This window comes from Scyliorhinus canicula, chromosome 2 (genome assembly GCF_902713615.1).
Source record: "Scyliorhinus canicula chromosome 2, sScyCan1.1, whole genome shotgun sequence".
Taxonomy (NCBI): Eukaryota; Metazoa; Chordata; class Chondrichthyes; order Carcharhiniformes; family Scyliorhinidae; genus Scyliorhinus; species Scyliorhinus canicula.
The window spans coordinates 195,992,674-196,018,742 of record NC_052147.1 but is presented as its reverse complement, the minus strand read 5'-3'; the positions used below and the strand labels follow the sequence as shown (position 1 = coordinate 196,018,742).

The 26,069-nt window shown below is 45.0% G+C and overlaps 1 protein-coding gene across 1 annotated transcript in view; it reads right to left on the bottom strand.

The window, feature by feature from the left end:
* The window catches only part of LOC119961858 (titin-like), a 408,409-nt gene that overhangs the window by 329,899 nt on the left and 52,441 nt on the right, over positions 1-26,069 (bottom strand). Inside the window, 10 exon segments of the mRNA XM_038789292.1 lie at positions 13,214-13,339; positions 14,821-15,096; positions 19,894-20,125; positions 20,272-20,440; positions 20,547-20,688; positions 20,801-21,061; positions 21,224-21,484; positions 22,193-22,453; positions 22,973-23,236; positions 24,886-25,146. Coding sequence (XP_038645220.1) covers positions 13,214-13,339; positions 14,821-15,096; positions 19,894-20,125; positions 20,272-20,440; positions 20,547-20,688; positions 20,801-21,061; positions 21,224-21,484; positions 22,193-22,453; positions 22,973-23,236; positions 24,886-25,146 — 2,253 coding nt within the window.

Here is a 26,069-nt window from a genome sequence, read left to right as displayed (position 1 = left end):
TTAGGCCAGCAGTTATTGCCCATCCCTAGTTGCCCTTCAGAAGGTGGTGCTGAGTTGCCTTCTTGAACCGCTGTAGTCCTTCAGGTGTAGATACACCAACTGTGCTATTAGGGAGGGCATTCAGGATTTAGTTCCAGCGACAGCGAAGGAAAGATGATGGGTGCGATTCTCCGCAAATCCGGCGTGCCGTGAAGGCTGGAGTGAAAACTGGCCGTGTTCACGCCAGCCTCGGAGCTCCATCCCGGGACCCGATTCTCCCCCCCAGGCGGGGCTAGTATCGGGGTCAGGGGAATCACAGCGACGCGGAGTTAGCGAACGTCGCTAACTCCGCCCGCCAAGAGTCACGGCGGCTGGCGCACACAATGATGTCAGCCGCGCATGCGCGGGTTGGACGGCTCCAACCCGCGCATTGCGCGGATGATGTCACCACGCAGACACGTCAAACCCGCGCATGCGCGGGCCGTCATGCCCCTCAGCCGCCCCGAGGACTGATCCTGCGGGGCGGCGGAAAGAACATATAGTGCGCGGGTATTGGTCCCGCTGCCCTGCGATCGGTGCCCACCGATCGCAGGCCCATGCCACCCTTGGCACGGCTGTGGTGCGGCCGAGCCAATCGGTGCCATGGTTGTCCGGGACGGGCACTTTGCGGCCGTTTTCACGAACGCTGAAAGCAGGTGTGATCGCGGCCGTGAAAACGGCCGTAAACTCCGCGGGTATTCGGCCCATCGGCCTGCGGAGAATCGCTGTTCGCCGTAAAAAAACGGCGAGCAGCGATTCGTGTCGGGGGGCGGCCGGAGGGGGGGGGGGGGGGAGAATAGCGAGACGCCGTGAAAATTGTCGGGAAGGCCCTCCCGCTATTCTCCGACCGCCCGTGGGCAGCGGAGAATTGCCTAATGGATTGCTGAGTTCTGAGCCAAGCCTCATCATGAATGCTTGATTTAGAGCCTTGAAATTCATTAGGCAGTTGGATCGCCTGAGCCCCAACAGGCTGAGCCTGAGAGAAAACATTGTTTGATTTACAGCCCTCGTTCTCGTGCTGTCAATTTCATGATGTTCATATACACAAGGTTTTATTTTATTTAGAGTAACAATTCTTTTTTTTTAATTGAGGGGCAATTTAGCGTGGCCAATCTGCCTACCCTGCACATCTTTTTGGGATGTGGGGGTGAGACCCACGCAGGCATGGGGAAAATGTGCAAACTCCACAGGGACGTGACCTGAAGCTGGGATCGAACCGGGGTCCTTGGCGGCCTGAGGCAGCAGTGCTAACCACTCCACCACCATGCCGCCACACGTATACACAAGGTTAAGAGATTTCAAGTGCTTCCAGTTTCATAGAAACTTTAAAAAGATTCTGGAGAAGTGATACTTTTATTGCAGTGTTGTCAAGATTTTTTTAGGACCGCGGAACATTATCAATAATGACTATTTAAAAAAAAATAATTATCACATCCTACTGGCGCTATAGGATAATGCTTCAAAACAGTGTATGGTGAATATTGGGCATGGAAGTATTGTTGAAGTGGGTTTCCTAGGGAAAAAGCACCTGTGATAAATATTATGTAACTCACATTTATTTCCATATAAATATATATATTCAGTTTGTCAGGCATCAGGGAACATGGGATTCTAGCTAACCAACGACAATATTCCTTATATGGGATCTTTCATATAGATACATACAAAGGCGCACCCGAGCATCCCCCTCGGGCAGATGTTCTTTTGGATACCAGTCTGTACAAGGTTAAGATAAGGTAGTTACATATGCCTGAGACTCAAGGATGGTAGATAAGAGGGGTCTGGAAGATGTCACAAGACCATGAGTAACCCACCCCTAGCTGTCCATGAGATGATCATGCAGGCCCCTGAAAACCAGTAATCAATTTCATGGGTCAGAAAAGGTCAATATGTGTAATCTATAATCATTATGATTGGACTGTGGCTAGCTGGGACGGGCTGAGTAACTGTTTGGAATGGTATAAATATTGATGAAATTTCTTGTTTAGTGGATGTGGATCGCCCAGAGGCTCGCTCCCTGCTGTGTAACTACAATAACTGTTTGACGATTGGAGCAGACCTGAGTATGGAGTGAATTTTTTGGGATTCATTTCCACAAACAGTCTGGCATAGCCGGCAAGGATTCAATGTTGTCTGTTACCATCAGAGTATCGGATGGGTATATTTACTCATAATAAGGACTGCTAAACTTATCCCGGGACTGGGTGGTGTTCAGTGACCGACAAATTCCAAACCTGTGAACAGGGTCTAGCCAACAGTCAAATGGTGGTAGGTAGTTCGTTAAGAGACATAGGTGTTGTTGGGAATTCCTTAAAGTATTTAAAGTATTATATCATAAGCCTGTTGTAAGAAATTGTGACAGACTTGTAACCAAACAGTTGGCCAAGAGACGGTGTACTCCAAGTACCGCTGGACTGAAAGCAGTACCATAGCTTGGCATATGGGCCATAGGGGTGTTTGGGGGCACGAGGTGAAATGGATGGGGTGTGTGGAGATGAGGTGTGAGGGCTTTCATTTTAACAGGAACAAAGTTCCGCAGCTCTGAGGAGGGTCTTTTAAACTGCCTACCTTGGCACCTGGGACCTCCTTCAAACTTATTTCCAGACCAGCTGTTCAGATTACAGCCCAGCTCGCACCCCACAAGGAAATCCCATCTTTTCAGGCACTTTTTCACACGTGGGCCAATCCAGGAATTTTTCAACTCCCACTACATACCCCGATGATGAAAATTCAGACTGTAGTGCCCACAAAGCCACATGCATGCTCCTTCTGCTTCACCCCATTTAGAGAAAACACGATGAATTCCCGTCTCCTGGAAGACAGAAGGTCTGTCATCTCTCCCACGCAGCATTGGAAGGTGAACTAGGTGTTAACTATGCCATTTTTTTCAGCTTGGAAGGATCTGGACGTTGACAAACTGAGGGCGACGGTCACGTGTACAGTCACAAACAACATTTCCTTAACCCTGCTTGAGGGCTTCAGGTCTAGTTCCCAGAAATAGCAAGAGTTCTTTGGCCGAATCGTTGGTCAAATGCAGACACCTCATTCAGACTTATTTAGAGGTAGGAAAATGCCTGCGGGAGGATCAAGGGTGTGTATGGCCTTCCTCCTCCCTCACAGCTTGTATTCTTAGTTGTTGCCTCTGCACTGTCTTTCTCTCCTGCTGCAGCTCAATGAACTGCTACTATAGCCCCGTGACTGGGAGAAAGTAGTGTGCTCTGAGCCCTTGCAATCACAACTAATACCTGCCCCATGTGCAGCGCCATCCCTACAGACTTTTACCAACTCTCCAAACACTTAGCACGTCCAGAAACTCAACAGAGGCAGCAGCAACTGATATGTAAGATGTTATGGTATTTGAATTACATTGGTGAGGTATCCCTCACGTTGCTGAACACGTGTTCAGCTATGTGTGTTTAAAAGAGGGCAGTAATAAGAGTAGCAAGGTCCAAAATGACACATCTGTTGTCAAATCAGTGTTAGTTGCTGACTAACATCATAATTTTCTTACTCTGCACATTTCTGTCTCACATACGTCCTATCGTACTTATCAAATTGGTATTTCGTATGTATCACACTGGATATGTGCAGGAATGCCATGGGTCTAATTTTGCTGATAAAACCACCACTCGGAGTTCCAAAATTACTGGTGCTACAGAACCACATTTTGCAGTCCTGGTATTTATATAGTGCCTTTAATGTGATAAAACATCCCCAAGGTGCTGCACACGAGCACGAGTAAATAAAATGACTTTGAGCTTTACAAGGACTGTATCCGAGGATATTGAGTGAAGTATAGGTGGAAATTGTGGAGGCATTGGCCATAATCTTCCAATCCTTGGGATACAGCAGTGACGCCAGAGGATTGGAGAATTGAAAATGTTGCGCCCATGATCTAAAATTAAAAGGTTTAAGGGTAGGCCCAGCGAATACGCGGCAGTTAGATTAATCTTGGTGGAAGGATAGCATTTGGAAACCCTAGTTCAGGACACATTTAACAGTCACTTGGATTAATAACGGAAAGCCAGCATTAATTTGTTGAAGATTAATGTATTCAACTAACTTGATTGATATTTTTTGATGGTGTAACAGAAAGGCTTGAATAGAGTAACGCAGTTGATGTGGTGTACATGGATTTCCAAAGGCAATTGATAGAGTGCCACAAAAGAGAGTTCTCAGCAAAGTTAAAGGGCGTGATCCTGCGGCCATGCTGCACCGGATAAGGAGCTCGCTGCAGCGCAGCATGGCACTGAAAGCTGGGCGGACCTGCTCCCAGGATCTACCCAGCTCGCAATGCCACACGAGATTCAATGCAATCTCATGAGACGTTACAAGGGAATCCCATCCACAATGGGCGGAATCACTTTTAGCAAATCTTCATATTAAACCGAGACAGCTAGCCTAACTCTAATGTGCAGATTCCCAAGGTACATGAGGCTGTGGGATCTATCCCTTTTGCCTCGGAAACTTCGGGCGAATGCCGTTTGGTACTTGTCCCCATAAAACAGGGGCCAGATGGAACGGCATTCGTGGGGATCTCCAAGGGGATAGGAGGCCCCCACATGAATGCCCTTTGGGCAGGGTGGTGTCTTGGCACTGCTGGTGCCACCTGGGTGCCCTGGTAGTGCCAATCTGGCAGTGGAGCCTGGCACTGGAAGTGCCACCTGGGTGCCAGCCTGGCACTGTTATCTGGCATGGGCACTGCCAGGTTGGCACTGCCAAGGTGTCAAGCTGGCATTTTATTCATGTGTGTGAATGGGCCAGGGTTGCCCGGTGTTGGGGGGGTGGAGCCAGGCCAGGCCAGGGACTCTCCCATGTTGCGATTGGGCTAGGGGACGGGGAGGTCGATGATTTATTTTGTGGGCCTCTGAGATTGGCGTGCCATTTAAAAATGGTGTCCCATTCTCTCATTACAACGGGGAGTTCCGGCGAGCAGAGTTCCCCATTGTAAAAAACAGGGCTATGTGCGGCCTCGGACCCGCGTTCCCCATTCGGGCCTCTTATTCAAAGCGAGCCACATTGAATAATGGGGCGAGATTCTCCGCAAATGCGGAGAGTCGTAAAGGCTGCCATGAAACTGGCCACGTTTCACGGCAGCCTTCACGCCCGTTCCCGGGACCTGATTCTCCCCCCCCCATCGAGGCTAGGAGCGGGACCCCGGGAATCATGGCGTTGCGGCCTTAACGACCGTCGCATGCGCGGGTGACGTCATCACGCCATTGACGGAACCCGCGCATGCGCGGTTCCGCATTTCTCCACCGCCGCCCGACAAGATGTGGCGGCTTGATCTTGTTGGGCGGTGGAGGGGAAATAGTGCGTCCCTTTTGGACGCAGGCCCGACGATCGGTGGGCACCGATCGTGGGCCTGTCCCCTCCCGAGCACAATGGTGGTGCTCCCGCCCCAAACGGGCCTCTGGATGCCCCAAACGGGCATCTAGCGCCCGTTTTTACGACGGCAGCAAGCAGGTGTGTTTGCTGCCGTGAAAAAACGGGCGTAAAGGCCCGGCTGCTCGGCCCATAGGCCGCGGAGAATTGCCACTCGCCGTAAAAAACGGCAAACGGCGATTCGTGACGTTGGTCAGGCAAGGGGGGGGAGAATTGTGGGAGGGCGTGAAAAATGTCGGGAGGCCCTCCCGCTATTCTCCCACCCGGCGTGGGCAGCGGAGAATCGCGCCCCATGTGTTTCTTGGCACTGCGAGTACCAAAGAACATGCGGCTAAACGCGTTCGCTCAGGGACTTTGTTCCCTTTTGGGAAGGTCGTGCCCAAAGTCCATAGAATAAAAGCAACAGTGACAGCATAGATTTGAAGTTCATTGAGTGACAGGAAACAAGATGAGTGGTGAACAATTGTTATTTAGATTAGAGGGAGGTATATACTGGGACCACTGCTTTTCTTAATCTATACTAGTGAACTTGACTTGGGTTTTGAGCCCACCTAACCTTTACACTAAGGGGCAATTTAGCATGGCCAATTCACATAACCTGCACATCTTTGGACTGTAGGAGGAAAACCGGAGCACCTGGAGGAAACCCACGCAGACACAGGAAGAACGTGCAAACTCCACATAGTCACCCATAGCTGGAATTGAACTTGGAAACCCTGGCCCTGTGAGGCAGCTATGCTAACCACTGTGGCACCGTGCTGCCCATTAACTTATTATGGGAGGAGAATTGTTTGCTAGACCCAACGGTAGATAATTTTAGGCCAAGATAGCTGGTCCTGGGGGGTTTGGCAAAGGCGTTAATTGCTTTTATGGGAGTAACGTGGGGGGGGGGGAACAGACCCTTGGCGGTTCCGACATCCAGCGGATAAAGAGTTCTCGTTAGTTTCCTCGGTACACAATGTGTGTGGGCAGCATGGTAGCATAGTGGGTAGACTGTTGCTTCACAGCTCCAGGGTCCCAGGTTTGATTCCCGGCTTGGGTCACTGTCTGTGTGGAGTCTGCACGTTCTCCCCGTGTCTGCGTGGGTTTCCTCCGGGTGCTCCGGTTTCCTCCCACAAGTCCCAAAAGACATGTTGTTAGGTCATTTGGACATTCTGAATTCTCCCTCTGTGTACCTGAACAGGTGCCAGAATGTGGCGACTAGGGACTTTTCACAGTAACTTCATTGCAGTATTAATGTAAGCCTACTTGTGACAATAAAAATTATTGTGTAAAAAAATGTGGCTGCGAAGCTGTTCGCTAAGGTGTTGGCATTAGACTGAAACCTTGTCTGCCAGACATGATGGGGAATGATCAAACTGGTTTCGTTAAGGGGCGGAGGTTAACAGGGAACATGAGACGACTGCTAATATTGTGCTTGCTCTGGAGGGGGTCGGGTCCCTGAGATCATAATCTCGCTTGACGCCGAGAAGGCATTTGACTGGGTAGAGTGGGACCATCTGTTTGCGGTTTAAAAAAAATTTGGATTTGGGCCAGGCTTTGTAACATGGATGCAGCTGTTATATGCGCCCCCATTTATCAGTGTTTGCACTAACAAAGTGACCTCTGACCCCTTACGTCTTTACCAGGGTATCAGGCAGGGTTGTACGTTGTCCCCTTTGCTGTTTGCACTAGCAATTGAGCCACTAGCCATAGCCCTGAGGTCTTCGAATACATGGGAGGAATAGTTAGAGGGGTGGAACACATGTGGCGAGATTCTCCGAACCCCCATCACCCTGACGCAGGCTGCCAAATTCTCTGGCGCCCTTTTTCGGGTAAGGGAGGGATTCACGCCACGCCGGTCGGGGCCTGTTGGCAGTGGCACTCCCCGGCAATTCTCTGGGCCCCGATGGGCTGAGCGGCCATCCGTTTTGGCCAGTCCCGCCGGCGTGAGTCACTCACCTCTGACACCAGCGGGACCTGACAGGTAAATTGGCGGGGGAGGTCCTCGGGGTGGGGTGGGGGGGGGGGGACTCCGGAGCGGGGCCCACAGTGGCCTGGCCCGCGATCTGTGCCCACCGATCTCAGGCGGGTCTGTTCCGTGGGGGCACTTCTTCCTTCCACGCCATCCCCTGTAGGGCTCCGCCATGGCCGGTGCGGAGAAGAGAACCCCTCCCCCCCCACTCATGTGGCAAAATATGTCGGCCGGTCTGCGCATGTGCGAGATCACGTCGGCCCTTTGTAGGATACGCGAACCCGCGCCGTCCCTTCGCCGCCAGCTGGAGAGGTGCCACCGATCCCGCATCCACCAAGCCCCGAGACAGATGAGAATTTCTCACCTTGGGGGCCCATTGACGCTGGAGTCGTTGGTGCTGGTTTTCCTGCCAGCGTGGGGACTTAGTCCCCGGAAGGGAGAATCCCGGCCATGGTCTCTCTGTATGCTTACTATTATAGCGAGGGATCCGGAGGTGTCAATAGATAATATTATAGGAGTCATGCAGCGTTTTGGGGCCTTTTCTTGTTACAAGATAAATATAGGAAAGAGTAAATACCTTGTGGTTGGGTTGATGAGGCAGAGGGGGTGAGGTTTAGGTGAGTGCCATTCCGGCTAGGAAGTCATTTTCGGTATTTGGGGATCCAGATAGAAGGGACTGAGGGAAACTCCAGAGGTTGAATTATACGAATCCGGTGTCAAAGGTCAAACAGACTTGCAAAGATGGGTTGGCCTCCCATTATTCCTGGCAAGCCGCGTGCAATCGCTTAAGATAAACATCTTGCCGAGATTTTATTTATATTCCAGTGCTTTCCGATATTCTAGCCCAAGGCTTTTTTCAGAGAGATTGACTGGTGACTGGGTTTATTTGGGTGGGCAAGAGCTCGAGGATCAGGAGGACGTTGCTCCAGAGGGAGAGACAATTAGGGGGTGTAGCTTTGCCAAACTTTCAATACCATTATTGGGCAGCTAACGCTGAAAAGGCTCGAGATTCGGATGAATTTTGGATTTGGGTGGAAGCAGAGTCTGTTTGGGGAGCAAGCCTAACAGCGCTGGTATCGACTCCGTTACCAACGGTACCAAGAAACACTCTTAGTAATAGCCACATTAAAGATTTTGAGGCAACTCCACCACCATTTTAACTTGAGGGCTGCCTCCAGGTTGATCCCCCAGCTGTGCAAGTCAGTTATTCGAACCAGCTAGGTCAAATGTGAAAGTTAGAGAACGGAAAGATCAAGGTTTCGAGAAAGTGGGAGACTTACTTTTAGAAGGTCGATTCACTAGCTTATTGAATTGAAATAAAAATATGGGCTCGTAGCTCCTGATGTGTTCAGGTATCCCCAGGTGCACAGCTGGGTCAAAAAGTACTTTTCAGCCTTTCCAATGAAGCTGCCTTCTACATTACTCAAGAGGATCTTATCCTGCTCTGATTCAGAAGGGGCCAGCACATCGGGTATACACCAGCAGATAATGAAGGAGGAGACACGCTCTCTTGAGGGTATGAAGTCAAAGTGGATGGAGGAGTTGGGACCGATCTTGGAGGAGGAGGTTTGGAGTGAGACGCTGAGGACGTCGAACTCTACCTCGTCTTGTGCGAGGCTGAGTTTCATCCAACCGGAAGTGGTGTTCCAGGTACACCTTACGAAGGCTAGAATGAGCTAATATTTTTGAAGAGGTGGATAATAGATGCAATTATTGTCTGGGGGGGCTTGGCACATACGCACATCGTATGCACATGTTCTGGCCATGCAAAGCTGCCGGACTTCTGGAGGTCCTTTTTGGACACTATGTCAGCAAGTCTGAACATTCTTGCCCACTGGTGCCGAGTTTTGGTGTTCCGGTTGTGCCGAAACTCTAGAAGGGGGCTGGGGCAGACAACTACACTTCCAAACGCCTCAGCGTGGAGTTTTACACCTCGGGAAGGTTAAGTTTATCATGAGAGGGTCAGTGGAAGGGTTTCACCACAGGTGGCAGCCATTTATATTTTATTTTAAAGAGCTGTTGGGGAAGGGGGGCAGGGTGGGAATTTAGTAACTAAGTTTTACTATTGTAAGGGAAAATGGGGGTGGGGAGGGGACTTTTTTGCTAATTTGTTATTCTGCGTTTTTGTAGGTTTTGTATTAAAATTGTTAAAAATTTAAATAAAAATATTCCCATGAAAAAAATCGACCTAATAAAAGTTTTTTTTATCATGAAAGGTTTAAAGTAAGTAGAGAAAAATTATTCCTTCTGGTGAGTGAGTCAATACCCAGAGGTCATGGATTTAAAATCACTCGCAACATTTAGAGGGAAGATGAGCAGATTGTTTTTCAAGCAGAGTAGCAAAAGTGTTTGAAACTGAGTCCATCAAAAATGTTCAAAAGGAGGTTGGACAGAAATTTTTGGATAGAAACTTCCATGGTTGTTAGCAAAAATTGGGGATGTGGGCCTAAGTATGGCTGCTCTATAAAAGAGCCAGTCCAGCATTAAGGCACGGCTGACGGTGAATGCCCAATTGCCCAAGTGGCAAAGGGAAATTTGAAACAGCTCCCAAATCAATTTTTTGCAATTTGTATATTATGAGGAGGTTTACTGAAATTAGAAAATGATTGTGATGATTTTATTTTAAAATAGACATTTATTAAAATAAAGAAAATTTTAAAACGCTCACACCAAAGAATGGCTTCATACAGTTAACAGTACTTTAAAACAGATCCAAAAGATCTTAGCTAAAACTACACTCAGGGATAGCCTTCGCTTTCTGATGGCAATAGTTCTTAGAGATTTTCAATTCTATAGAATTCCAGTGACATCACCACACAATGCGCTACTGCTTTTGAGGGGTGGGGGGGTCCTTTGATGGTAACAGCAAACAGGTTCTCCAGATCTGGCCTTGTCCTCACAGTTGGTGGTATTTTCCAGCCTTTCCTGATGGTGGGATCTTGTGGTCCCCTCGATGGGCCAGCGCCCCCCACCATCCCCCCCCCCCCCCTCCCCCCAGGTTCCCCAATGGCCGGTGGAGGGTGAAAACAACCGGAGGGTGCTAATAGCAGCAGGACCAAAAGATCTTTGCTTGGCGGTATTACCAGCTTCCACACTTTCTGGGAGAGCTGACCAGCTACCTCGTTGTCTTCTGGGAGACCCAAGCAGCTACTCCCTCACATAGGATTCAATGTTTTCGTAAGTGTGTTTATTCCCTTTAATCTCTCACCCCACTATTGTTTCACACAGTATTTCAGAAGCTCCCTTTCCCCCAGAACTGATCAAACTCCTTTATTTCATGTCATAGATTTAAAAAGTAAATTTGCCCCACCTTTGCCTCACTTGCTCACAGTTTTACAACTTGTGTATGTTCCCGTTTGGAATCAAACAACCCACTTCTTTCATTGCCTTATGTAACTTATTTGTACGTGTCCCTTTTCAATAATGTATCAAATCCACTGTTTACTGGTGTTTAGATCTTTGCCGTCTCTTTGACTCTTAATCCAATATTCATCAAGCACATCCCACCAGCCTGTTTTCCAGTGCATGCGAAATATGACAGTGTTGTCAAAAGAAAAAATTATCATAATTCGTTATTTTCCTGGCAACGGGCGCAATTTATATCAAATCACCTCCTTCAAGATGATTTTCTATATGTCTATGATGCTAGCTCTCTGAAATAAAAGGTAACATTCAATTGACTTTTATTATTGCTGATTATGCCTATGCATTTGTGATTTTGGACATGGAAGCCCATATTTCTTTGTTCCCCACAAGTCCTAATCTCTCACCATTAAAACATTTTCTGATTTGTCTCCTTCAGATCTAAAGTAGATGACCTCTCACTTCACCACATTGAACTCCATCTGCCATAGCTTTGACCACTCACTCGTTGTATGTCGCTTTATAGCCTATTTTACAAAACATACTGTGCCTCCTAACTTAGTGCAATCTGCAAAATTGGCTCAATTCTTTCATCCAAGTCATTAATATATGGTGAAAGATGGTCTCAGGAAAAATCCTTCGAACCTGAGGCATAAAACAATCAGAAAATGTTTCCCTTATCCCTACTCTATTGCTTATCGCCTAACCCACTACCAAACCATGTTACATAAACACAAAGTTCACAGAATAAATGTACACACCGATTCATAAGTTTAAGCTCCACCAATTCCCATTATTCATTTCCAGAAATAGCATGAACCATCCATTAGCCTCTAAACATCATGGATGCCTTGCTTCCACACTTCAAAACTCAACTGAGCCAAGCAATTATATACATTTAAAGGTCTAATGCAAACAAAATATAGTGGCAGGAGTTTTATAGTCTAGTAACCTGCCATAGGTTGCTGCCTGAGTTCACATGCACAATGAACTTTCCCTAAACCCTGTACAATGTCGTAAGACTTCCTTATCCTTGTACTCCAATCCCGTTGCAATAAAGGCCATAACGCCATTTGCCTTCCTAATTACTTGCCGTACCTGGGCACTAATCTTCTATATTCCTTATACAACATTTATAAATTTCACACCTTTAAAAAAATATTCTGCTTTTCTATTCTCAACACGAGTTGTTGCATCCTCAAAAAACAAAATTTTCCAAACACAACTTTCCTTTCGCAGAACTTTATTGACTTTGTCTGATCATACTATGATTTTCTATGTGCATTGTTAAGACTTCCTTAATAATAGATTCCAGTATTTTGCAAGAACTGATGTCAGGCTAACTGCCCTGTAGTTCTTTGATTTCTCTCTCACTTCCTTTCTGAATAGTGGAATTAGATTTGTTAATTTCCAATTGACTGGGACCATTCCATAACCTAGGGAATTTTGAAAAATCACAACAGCACATTACTGTAGATAACTATATTAGTTGACGTGGAAATGCCAGCGTTGGTCTGGGGTGAGCACAGTAAGAAGTCTTACAACACCAGGTTAAAGTCCAACAGGTTTATTTCAAATAACTAGCTTTCGGAGCACTGCTCCTTCCTCAGGTGAATGAAGAGGTTTATTCCAAAAACATATATATAGACAAAGTCAAAGATGCAATTGAATGCAAGTCTTTGCAGGTACTCGGCGATTCTGCGTTGTCGCGCATCCTGAAGGCCGCCTGACAGGACGCGCGACAACGCAGAATCGCTGAGCAGAAACTTACAGCCAAGTTCCGCACACGAATACGGCCTCAACTGGGATCTTGGATTCATGTTGCATTACATTCACCTCCCCCCACCCACCATCTGGACTGGGCTTGCGAAATCCTACCAACTGCCCTGGCTTGAGACAATTCACACCCCTTTAACCTGTGATTATTCCTCTCTCCAGTTGCTCCATCTGGACCTGTAGACTTAATTACCTGCAAACACTTGCATTCAACGTATCGTATTGCATCATTGACTTTGTCTATCTACATGTTTCTGGAACCTACCTCTTCATTCACCTGAGGAAGGAGCAGTTCTCCAAAAGCTAGTGATTTGAAACAAACCTGTTGGACTTTAATCTGGTGTTGTAAGACTTCTTACTAAACTACTTTAGAACCCTAGGATACAGGATATTAAGTCCGGTGGATTTGTCAGGTTTTAGTCCCTCAACATTTTCCTCCTGCTGAGTAATTTTTTTCTATGTTTCCATTGCATAAATGTTAGGTGAGCACAGGAAGCTGAGTTGTGATGCCATCTGTGGTGAAATAGCTGGTCTCTCTCTCTCTCTCGCTATATATATATATATATATAGAATGGCTGAATGGGAAAAGTGGGAGAATATTGTGTGTAGCTTTCGGATCTTACCTCAGCAAATTCAACTCTTCAGGGAGTGAAGGTTGAAAACTAACATAAAAGAAAAGATGAATCAGAAAATCAGAAATATAAATATTTAACGTACCTGTTCCAGTAATGCGGCACTGAAATTGAGCTGATTTTCCTTCAGTGGTAGAAGTGTCCTGTATTGGACTTATGATGGTAGGTGGAGAAACAGGTGCCTCTACCTCAGGAGAGACAACTTCTGCAACTGTAAATAATAAATAATTAATAAAATCTTTGCACGTCTTAGCTTATCAGAATTGTTATTTGAAAATTATGCAAAGCAAAAGAAAATCTGTGGCTGCACTAATATGCGGCGTAAATTAAACAAAAGATTTTAAAAGATGACTGATGTTCATCACTGATAAAATTGTGCAGAATTCCAAGTTAACTATCATTTACAGAAAAGGTCCATGGCTAAATTGGCCTTCTAAGGTAGGCAAAATGAGCAATAGCAAAAAAGGCAACAAGGGAATATTTCATACCATGTCCAATTTTCTTTTTCACTGCTCTCAAAACAGGCTGATTATAGCTTATATCACACCATGACCAAAGAACAACGTTGGTCGTGATCTACCGGCCACGTCACTTCCCAATGGGAGCGCAATGTGGCCAGTAGATCCCGGGCGAAGGCTCTCGCGGCTTCCCAACAGCCACAATGCCTTGCGGGATCTACTGAAGTCCCCTGAGGCATCAGGATCTGGAATCCGCCCACAATGGGCGGGAGCAATCCACGTTGGTGTTATCTACCGGCCTCCCCAGGGAGGCTGCAGCCGGGCACCATTCAGTACGAGTCTGCACAAACGTGGACCAGGCGGAATGGCACCCGGTGGTCTCCCAGGTCATCGGAGGCCCCTGGAAGGCCAGGGATAGTATAGGGTGGTCCCCTGGCCCACCCTCTAGAAAGCGGACACCTTGGCTCTGCCCACTCCCTGGGTGGCACTGCCAAGCTGGCAGGAGCACTCCCAGGGTTCCAGAGTTGGCAGTGCAAGGGTGCCTGGGTGGTGCTACCAAGGGCCAGGGCCCAGGACCATGCCCATGAAAGGAGGGTAAAGGGGAGATATGAAGGGTGCAGGGCAGGTAAGAAGGGGCCTTTGAAAGCTGGGGGGGTGATGAGTGGGGGTCCTGGAAGGGGGCCCTGTAACGGGATGTGGGGGGCCTAAAGAGAGGAGGTTCCCAAGGATCCCATAACGGGGTTTTCATTGGAAGGAGTGTGGGGTAATGACCATGTGTGTCTATGTGTATGTGTGTGTGTGTGTGTGTGTGTGTGTGTGTGTGTGTGTGGGGGGGGGAGGAGGTGACACAGCCCATAGATAGGAGTGTGGGGGACCGACAAGCTCACTTAGAGATCAGGGCACCCTTTCACAATGGTGGCCTGATCTCAGAGTTCAGCTCTGAGACAGCCTCTGTTGCCACCGGGGAAACCCGTGCACCGGCAAACCCCACCCTAAGTGGGGGCTAAACCAGTGAGAAATTTCCAAGGGCCCAATAAAGTAACTAAGTGTCGTTAGAGAGTGGTGGGGAACTCATGAAACTCCCTGGAAGACGTCCCATAAATGAAATTTTTCCGTTAAATCACACCCCTTATCTCCCCCATACCTGTATATAATTGAAGTGCAGATCTATCACACAAACATTGCACATATCCAATCCCTTAACATGCAAATAAAACAATTATGTCAGCTGTACCTTGAACATCAAGTGAAGCACCACTAATAGCAATTCCAATTTCATTTTTTGCTTCACAAGTGTAGGTGCCTGCATCTTCGGGGAATGCTTCAATCAGCAACAGAGTGTACTGGTTCTCATCATGAAGTAACTTGCGCTTAAATCCTGAAGAAAGCTTCTGGCCATCTTTGAACCAAGATACTTCTAATTTTGGTGTGCCGACTATTACACCACAGAATCGAGCAGGTTCTCCGGCTTTCACAGCACAAGGTTCCAGCTCCACCATGAAGACGGCGGCTCGCAAACTGTAGTAAAAACAGAAAAGAAGACCTAACTTTAGCTTTTCATTTCCATTTACTTATCTTTATTGAAGTAGACTGTTGAGGAGCCATATATAGGGGGTGATTATCCAGCTGCGTTGCCCCCGATGCAAATGCCATTATGTTGGGAGAGTTCTGGGAAAGGCTCGAACTGGGATTTGCGCTGGACGACAAATAGTTTCCGATGCTCCCCACCTGCTCCAGGTGGCATGATCTGGTTCAGGCCCTCACTGGGCATGAACCAGATTAGCATATTTAAATCCTCATTTGTGTATGCAAGATCGGTTTAAGTTGGACTCTCCAGGCGCCTGCCATTCTTGCACCCGCCAGCGCAGTGTGAATCATTACCGATCTCCACAAACGGACAAAACACGATGACTAGGCTGGGAAGCTTGGAGGCCTTTGTAGTCCACGGGTGGTCGGGGAAGTGGCAATGCAGTGCACCCTTGCAGTGACAGCCCTTCCACAGGATGGGGCCTGAAGAAGGTGCACCCAGAAGGGGAGTGGCATGAAAGGGGGTGTGAAGGGGTGGGGCCTGAAGAGATAGGACGCAAAGGGAAAGCAAAAGGGGGGTAATATGGAGATCCCACAGAGGGGTGTCGCTCATCTGGAGGGGGTGACACTGGTACTGGTGATTGGGGGGGGGCCTTTGTCGGTGAGAAGGGAAGGTTGCAGTGCGTTAATCTGAGACTGCGGAGCCCCAATCTCTGAGGGGCTGGACCTCCCGGCATACTTAGTTCTGGAAATTTCATTCAAGGAGCAGTTCACTCCAACTTCCAAAAACATTTCTAAGTGTGGGTGGATTGCGATCACGAATCACCCGGTGGGAATCGCACCTCGTTTCCCACTGAAGACCACACTTGGAAATCTTTTGGGAGAATTGAATCCATATTCTTTCCTGATAGCACTAGAAAGTAGTATTGTCAACAGCATGAGTTAAAACCTGAGAAAGAGAAATTATTTGGAAATTGAAGGAGTTTTAACTAAATGTACGAAAGGCAACTTCCTGCGAATGATTCCAGTTGCTGAAGAACTGAACATTAAAACTGAATATTTAAACTTTAGTTGACTACTTTTCCATTCCTGAACAGTTGGCTGAAAAGATTAAATGAGGATTTAAGTATGCTAATCTGGTTCACACCCAGTGAGGGCCTGAACCAGATCATGCCACCTGGAGCAGGCCGGGAGCTTCGGAAGCTGCTTCTCGTTGGAAATAGTGGACTGAAATTCAACAATGACAGTGGGGTGGATTTTTTAAATCAGTTTGGGGAATGGATTGAAGACAGGTAGGCATGCAGTTTGGCGCCATTGACTTTTGCCACGAGCCCGACCCAGAGCCATTTTGAATGTCGCCGCCTAAGGAATAGATCCGCTGCCTACTGCTCAATTGAGGCCAATTATTGTTAATTATGTGGCCTATTACTCGATCAAGCAGTAGATTCCCACACACTAGACCAATAACAGCTGGTGGGCTACAGTCACCTCCAGGATCGTGGTACAGCTGCTGCGGCTTTTTGAAAAATAAACTTACCTTCACTTGTCCTTGCAGTCTCTATTTTCAGATCAGCAGCTCCTGCCTCAGCTGGTGGAGCCCATTGACCCTCCAGCAATGGGAGCTGATTCGCCATCCTTAATTGGATGGTGAGCCCACTCCCTGCCCTTCAATTGACTTGACTATTGAACATCCCCATGGGTATGTGTTCAGGCAGTAAAGAAGGCAAATGGTATGTTGGCCTTCATAGTGAGAAGATTTGAGTATACAAATAGTTATGTTCTACTGCAATTGTATAGGGCATTGGTGAGGCCACACATGGGGTATTGTGTGCAGATTTCATGGCCTTATCTGAGGAAATATGTTCTTGCTATAAGGGAGTGCAGCGAAGGTTTACAAGGCTGATTCCTGACATGGCACGACTGTCATATGAGGGGAGACTAAATTGGTCAGGATTATATTCATTGAAGTTTAGAAGAGTGAGAGGGGATCTCATAGAAGCTTGTAAAATTCTAACAGGATTAGACAGGGTAGATTCAGAATGAATGTTCCCAACGGTGGGGGTATCCAGAACTAGGGGTCATAGTTTGAGGATAAGGGGTAAACCTTTTAGGACTGAGGGGAGGAGAAATTTCTTCGCCCAGAGAGTTGTGAATCTGTGGAATTAACTACCACAGAAAGTAGTTGAGGCCAAAATGTTGTATAATTTCAAGAAGCAGTTAGAAATAGCTCTTGGGACTAAATGAATAAAGGAATATTGGGGGTGGAGGGAAGGCGGGATCAGGGTATTGAACTTGATGATCAGCCATGATCATAATGAATGGTGGAGCCGTCTCGAAGGCTGAATGGCCCCTTCCTGCTTCTATTTTCTATGTATGTTTCTATGTACAACTTGCAAATATCTTTTGGGGTGGGAACAATTAACTTCTCAGTGAATCTTACAGAATACAAGCTCCCCAGTCAAGGGGGCAGGGAACCTCTAAACAATGTGCTGTTGTACGGTATGTAAAGCTGGCCAGTTAGGCACTGGCACGGCAGACGTAGTTGAGATATACTGGGTGATGTATATAAAAGTTATTGTAAATAAACTAAGCTTCTTTGAACTACTTGGTGTGGACTCCTTCATGGCCTTATAAAGGTTTGTCTCAAGCATGCATACAGGGTCAAGGACTGGGACTAACACCCCATTTCCAGTTTACAACCTCAGATTGAAAGTTTGCCAAGTGATGTATTAGTGGATGGACTGTTTATTATGCATTCCACCCGATTTTTCTTTCTATTCAAGTCAAAAGAAAGGAAATTGGATCACAAGTAAAATAAGCAGCTGATCCAGTGTCTCTCATTTTGCCCCTGGTCCACCCAGCAAAATTACTTAACCAATTGAGAAAATCGTAATCTCTCCTCTGTTTTTTTCAAATACTACATTTATAAATGACCTAGAGGAGGGCACAGAAGGTTGGGTGAGTAAATTTGCAGACGACACTAAAGTCGGTGGAGCTGTAGACAGTGTGGAAGGATGTTGCAGGTTACAGAGGGACATAGATAAGCTGCAGAGCTGGGCTGAGAGGTGGCAAATTGAGTTTAATGTAGAGAAGTGTGAGGTGATTCACTTTGGAAAGAATAACAGGAATGCGGAATATTTGGCTAATGGTAAAATTCTTAGCAGTGTGGATGAGCAGAGGGATCTCGGTGTCCATGTACATAGATCCCTGAAAGTTGCCACCCAGGTTGATAGGGTTGTGAAGAAGGCCTATGGTGCGTTGGCCTTTATTGGTAGAGGGATTGAGTTCCGGAGCCATGAGGTCATGTTACAGCTGTACAAAACTCTGGTACGGCCGCATTTGGAGTATTGCGTACAGTTCTGGTCGCCTCATTATAGGAAGGACGTGGAAGCTTTGGAACGGGTGCAGAGGAGATTTACCAGGATGTTGCCTGGTATGGAGGGAAAATCTTATGAGGAAAGGCTGATGGACTTGAGGTTGTTTTCGTTAGAGAGAAGAAGGTTAAGAGTGACTTAATAGAGGCATACAAAATGATCAGAGGGTTAGATAGGGTGGACAGTGAGAGCCTTCTCCCGCGGATGGAGGTGGCTAGCACGAGGGGACATAGCCTTAAATTGAGGGGTAATAGATATAGGACAGACGTCAGAGGTAGGTTTTTTACGCAAAGAGTGGTGAAGCCGTGGAATGCCCTACCTGCAACAGTAGTGAACTCGCCAACATTGAGGGCATTTAAAAGTTTATTGGATAAGCATATGGATGATAATGGCATAGTGTAGATTAGATGGCCTTTAGTTTTTGACTACCCATGTCGGTGCAACATCGTGGGCCGAAGGGCCTGTACTGCGCTGTATCGTTCTATGTTCTATGTTCTACTATTAAGTGGTTACTGAGACACTCCTTAAGAGCAACAATCCAAACTGTTTCATCATCCTTTCTCATTGGTCTCTCAATACTAAGAAATCATTTCACCAACATCCATCCCATCCCACTCACCCCATCAGCTGCCCCCACCCCCCAGGCATCAGGACCCCCGGCAGACAAGGGAACTCCCCCAACCCTAGAAGACAGAGGGATGCCTCCCCCACCACTAAATGTTAGGATCACCCACCAACACCACGCAGACATCAGGGTGAACCCAACCTCCCCCCCCCCCCCCCCCCCCCCTCCCTTGATCACCGGCATCGGGGCATCATTTCTCCCCCACTACCCTCCACCCATCATCATTGGGTATCAGTGCCCACCCCATCCTACATATTGGAAACCCCCTCCAATGGGGTTTCCTAGAGACCATGCCTCCTGGCACTGCTAACCTGGCACTGCCAGGGTGCTGTGCCAGGAGCTGTGCCAGGGCACTGTTCAATCATGTCCCTCATCACCCAGGGGCTATATTCACCTGTGAGCCCCCACCGTGATCATTACTGGTTTCCGTTTTTGGAACTCAGTAGCGATTCCTGGTGGTGTGACATCACACCAGTGGGTGGGTGGAGGGGGCGGGGGGGGGACATTTTGCGACCCTGGAAGCAACGGCATTAGGCGCTTAAAAATATTTAAATATAGTCAATCAATGGTAATCAGTTTCACGCCCATACTGGACGTATACCTGGTTACCTTGCCGGCAGGGAACAGGGAAGATCTCAAACTGGGATCTCACTGCCGCCAATCCTGCTATGGCCTCTCGTGAGAGTTAGCGGCCACAATGGGATTTGCACATGCAACAAACTAGCCCAGAAAATCATGGAGCTATATAATAGCAAGTAGTTGTTATTGCTCTTGTACGTACCAGTTACATGAAGAGTCATAGAACTTTGATTTTTGCCAGCAATAAAGGTGTACTCTCCAGAATCTGTAACTTGTGTTTCAGTAATGGTCATGCGATGAACCCGTCTTTGGATTATGTATCTGTATCTTTCTTCAACTTGAAAGTTGATCTCAGTTCCATTCTTGAGCCACTGAGCCTCAACATCATCTTCATCGACTTGAAATTCAAATACAGCTTTCTTTTTCTCAATTACCTGATTACAGAAAATGATTTTCTTGTTAAGGTAATGTACAGAAAGCATAACATTAACTGTTCTTTGTTCTGTTATCAATTTATACGTTGTAACTTGTGATAGCTGTCAAAGTGATTGGTTTAGAATATAAAAGGAATACGTAATACCTGAATATTTGAATGAACAGGTTTTGAAATCACAATGTGTCGAGCTTCCACATACAAATTAGCAGTAGAAATAGTTCCACCTGCCACTGCTGCATACTGGCCAGCATCAGACATTTTTGTAATAGGAATGGTGAGACGATGGATAAATTTGTCAACGTGCATTTTCATTCTGTAAAAAAGCAAAGAAATATAAGTGTGATTCTGTATTTAGCGTTTTGTAACATATTTAGCATAGAAAATCAATTTATCAAATGTTGAGTAGATCAGAATTTTACCTTTCAGAAGGCTCGAGCTCCACACCATCTTTCATCCATTGTACTGCAATATTTGGTTCTGAAACTTCACACTCAAAGGCAGCTCTCTTCTTCTCAATGATTTTGATATCTTTGATGTGTTTCCTGAAATCAATGTGCCGAGCTATAAAAGGAAACATGCTGATTATACACTGTACAGCATATATTAAGCATGCAATTTTATAGTTAGCTCTGTCATCTGAACAAAAGCATAAGTAAATTACTTCATTAATTACCTTCCACAAATAAAGTAGCTGCGGTTGAGGCTGACCCAGCAACAAAACTGTACTCTGCCGCATCACCAAAGTGAATGTTTCGGATTGAAAGTGTGTGCGTTAATTGCTTGGTCTTTATTTGGGTTCTGTCAGTTGATTTGATTTCTTTCCCATTCTTGAGCCATTTATAAGTAATGCCTTCGTAGTTCACTGTTATTTCAAAGGTAATCATGTCTTTCTCTTGTGCATTCATATCCTTTAGCATAGATGTTATTAAAATTGCTAAAGAGGGAAAACATGTGTTTAGTTGCAGGGAAATATTGCAAATGTACACATTCTAATCATCATTAGCTGTTTGGTATTTAGTTGTTATCATCTGTAATTATGTTAGACAAACTTAAAAATTATTTGTATGCAAACTCAACATGAATGAGGAAACCTTACGTTTTACTGTCAGAGTAGCTGACACTTTGCTATTGCCACAGATGAAGGTATATTCTGCAGACTCCTCATGGCTTGTGTTCATTATAGTCAGCTGGTGGAGTTTGCCTTGCACAACTACTTTGAACTTGTCGCTCATTTCTATTTCCACGCCATTTTTCAACCATGTGGCTGGGACATTGAAATGAGACACTTCACACTGAAAGGTTGCATTCTTTGTCTCTGGAACTTCAATATTCTTCATTGTCTTGGTGATGTGTACAGCTTAATAAATAAATGTTTAAAAATTAGAATGTGGAAAATAGATAATGGGGGTGATTGTGTGTCCGCCTTTGCCATGAGTGCAAGCATCTCAAGAGAATCAGAAAAGGGGATTCTCGCTGGCAAGATCACATTTTCCAATTTTCTCTGTCCATCACTGGTGACGTAACAAGTTTCCCACCCTCTTATTTAAATATATTGTAATACACTTCAAGAATTTCCCCGCCATACCTTCCCCCCACACAAAGAATATCCCCCTGGCTCAGGGTAGCACTGGGGTGGGCCCTCTGGGTAGCTCAACTGGGGATAGGGGTATTAGGGAGGAGGTTGTCCCTGTTCTTGCGTGGGCAGGATTTGCCCCGTTACGGGGGGGGGGGGGGGGGGGGGTCTATATTTTTCAGCCACGATCAGGGCACCCATTAACAATGATGGCACGATCTTTGTGGAGCCGGCATTTCTGGCTCTACAAGGCCTTTTCCCTGCCAGTATGTCAACGAAAATAAACCCCCCAGATTTTCTGTGCAGAGTGCCAGGGAATCTGGAGAAAAAACCCAGCTGTGCAGCTGGAGAGGTGCACACCAGTTTGTCTTTGCCTCTGCTAGCAATAAAATTCCACCCAATATATTTTGGGATGATGGAAATTTTGATTATATATTTAAATTGCTGTTTTATAACGTATTACTACTGCAGAATTTATAATTATGCACTCACATTCAACGTAAAGCTTTGCTTTGCATTCAAGTTGTCCAATGATGGCTGAATACTCGCCAATGTGTGCTGAGGTGACATCCTCCAATACTAGTTTGTGAACTTTCCTTTGTGAAATGACTTTACACTTGTTACTTGTCTTAAGTTCCATATTGTTGAACATCCATTTTACTGGCACATTGTCATGTGACACACTTAGTTCAAAAGTAGCAGTGGCATTTTCCATGGCAGTGATATCCTTTGGTTTCTTAATTACTTTGATAGCTAAGAAGATAAAACCAAAACATTGTTTTAAGTTCTGCATATTCAAATAAACATTTTAGATGACACAGCACCAGCTAATGCGATAAAGAATATGAAGACACATTCTCAGTTTAATAACTTTAGTTTTACAATTTATGTGATGTGACATGTAATGCACAGGTAACACATATTAACAAAATAATTAATGAGAAGTTAATATTTTGTTATTGTTTAATATATTATTTGTAACCCATTTGTTTACACGATATATTATTCATGCCTTTGCAATATGTTAAAAACACTGAGCGGATACTCAAATTTGATTACGTTTTGTCACTAAGTCGCCCTGTATGCTAAATACTATGCTTTTAAGTTGAACTAGCCAAAATATTAATCTTTGTTTGGCAATGCTATAAGCTTATAAAATGTTTAAAATGCGTATTAGTAGAGTTGAAACAGTGCGAGTTTTTTAAGAAATTACAGCACACGGTAATTTGAGAATTTTTGTTGAGTAGCAAAAACTCAAAATTCGGTATTTACCCTCCACATGAAGTCTGGCATTGGCTGCCACTCTGCCAAGTTTGAAGTTGTACACAGATTCATCTGAAACCACACAATTCTTAATTTTAAGGCTGTGTATGGTTCCATTAACGGTAATCTCATACTTGGCACTCGGTTTGATTTCTTCCCCATTTTTAATCCACTGGGCTCCGGTTACATCAGGGTGTGTAAGTTCCAAGCTAAAGACTGCATCTTGAATTTCCGTGACTGTCTGATTCTTCAAAGTCTTCTTTACCTTGACAGCTTTAGGAGAACAATTTTATAAATATGAATATTATTTATTTACAATGCAACCTCAATTTTACATTGGCTTATTATAAAGCTCATGAACTGACTGGAAAGGAGCGGGAAGTGTTCACTTTTGAAAAATCAAGTGGCAATTTGCAATTGATTCATCTTCTTCTCTGCCTGGTTACATCTCATGCATTGTCACAGATTTTTATTCCTGTGCCTTACAACAATAGCATTGTGCAGAACTCACCCAGCTAGATTGCCATTCCTTTTTACACCTCAGCTGACGTCAAATTTCTAATTTTTCCCCTTGGTGTCAAGCAATGGGAAAATATACTTCCAGAAGAAGATATTCTTAAGTCTAAAATCAACTAGTTAATTTAAATTTTCAATAGTAATAGACTTTAATCAACTCTAAAGTGAGGTATCTTACATAATGTAAAGGGGAGTAATAAACTACCTTTTATGCCTCTAATAATCTCCATTTAAAAGGAACAACTTCTTAATTTTCAAACTGTTTCATATCTAATCTTTGGGAAACAGTAAAGTTATCCATTGTCCCACATGTGAATGATCCAACTTAACAAAGGATAAGTAAAAGATAAAAGTCTTTCAGATAAAAGTAATACACTAGCCCAGGGGTGGGCAAACTACGGCCCGCGGGCCGCATGCGGCCCGCCAAAGGTATTTCTGCGGCCCACCAAGTCATTAAAAAAAAAACAATTTTTTTTAAAGAAGAAATTTTTTTATTTAAAAAAATTTTTTTTTTTAAGGTTAATGGGGGGGGGGGGGGGGGGGGGGGGCTGTTGGGTTACTTACTGGTATAGGGTGGATACGTTGACTTGAGTAGGGTGATCATTGCTCGGCACAACGTCGAGGGCCGAAGGGTCTGTTCTGTGCTGTACTGTTCTATGTTCTATATGAGGCGCCCAGAATCATAACCGGGTGAAGTAATTATTTTACTTAATATACTATGCGGCCCTTTGTGAATTGTGAATTTCTGAATGTGGCCCTTGCACGGAAAAGTTTGCCCACCCCTGCACTAGCCACTTTACTTTTCCCTTGTGCATCCTGTTACAGCAACTTTCATAAAAATCAAATTTTGCAAAATAAAATTATGCACTGGGAAAAAAGGATATCTAAGTGATTTAATTGTCAGAAGAAGTTCATAACATATTTTCAAACGATTAGGTTTTCTTTAATCACAGAAGCTTGATGTTCAACTGTTTATCTACTATCTGTGTGTAATATGTAAATATTAGGAAATTATATTTTACTAATTAAATTCTACTACCATTCTTTTGTCAAGCTATGAGATTAATTTTGAAATGTGTGGTTGGAAGTTTTAAGTGAGATAGAAACAAACTTTCCTTCATAACATAACAATCCCTCAATATGTCACTGCTTTGAAACACACTGCATTATTTGATATTACGTTTTCAAACTTAGCTAAAATCCAATTCTAATATTTCGAAGTATTCCTGCTTTCATAATAGAGGAAGAGTATTTTTCTATTAACAGCTAAATAATATGGCGATTATACTTTATAATTTCTATTTATATGAATGTATTCATCCTCAATGAAACACGAATGGTCACAATCTAATTCTTCAATTATGTGTCGACACGCAAAGGTATTTTTTCATGTTTGTGAAACTGACCTTCAACTTTCAGCTTAGCAGATGTTTTGGAGTTTGCAACTTGGTATGAGTATTCAGCTGCATCTTCTGATTTAGTGAGATCAATTACGAGACGCCTAGTAGCTCCATCCACTTCACGTCGGATAAAATTATTGAAGCTTATTTGTTTGCCATCCTTTGACCATATTCCTTCAGAGTTTGCATTTGCAACTACACATTCAAAGATAGTTGGTTGTGATTCAGCGACCGTCTGGTCCTCAAGAGGTTTGCTGATAGCACCACCTATGAGTGTTTAAAAATACTGGAATGGAGCAAACAAAGGAAACCAAACACCACCAAATAACCATTAACTATATATGTATTCATGCACATTTATGCTTTGAACCAAAATAAGGGCTCCATGCCTCAGCATAAATGTTGCTGTGGCCTGGCTTCTGGGTATCCCACCACCATTTTCACTCGGGCGGTGTCGGGGCAGCGGGGTAGGCTGAGGCAGCAGGAGTGGATTGTACTTTACACATTCATGGTTGACGGAGGCAGCTGCACATGTAGAAATGTAGCTGCCTGCAAAGAGATACCGTTTTCATAACTGGGATGTTCAAAATATGACTCTCAGACATTAGATTTTGAGGAAAAGTTGCCAGAGTTATTTGGAGAGGTAGGGTACCTTTTTGGAGAGGTCTTGTACCCCTTGGGAGAGGTTGAGAGCTTTATTGTTTTTGCTGTAACTGTCTTGGTATTAATTGAACAAATGGGTACTCTGGTCCTGATTAAATCTCCTATTTTGTAGATAATGATCTTAAAATGAATGTGTCATCTTCAATAAATGTGAACATGGTATATTATCCCTCTTCATCCTTCTCCATTCAACTTGAATTGCTGTGACTAGTGCTGGGTCAGGCATCAGTGCTGGGACCTTTGCTGTTTGTAGTATATATAAATGATTTGGAGGAAAATGTAACTGGTTTGATTAATAAGTTTGCGAATGACACAAAAGTTGGTGGAATTGCGGATAGCGAGGAGGACTGTCAGAGGATACAACAGGACACAGATCAATTAGATACTTGGGCGGAGAGATGGGAGGAGGAATTTAATCTGACAAATGTGAGGTAATGCATTTTGGAAGATCTAATACAGGTGGGAAATATACAGTAAATGGCAGAACACGAGAGTATTGACAGGTAGATGGATCTGGGTGTACAGGT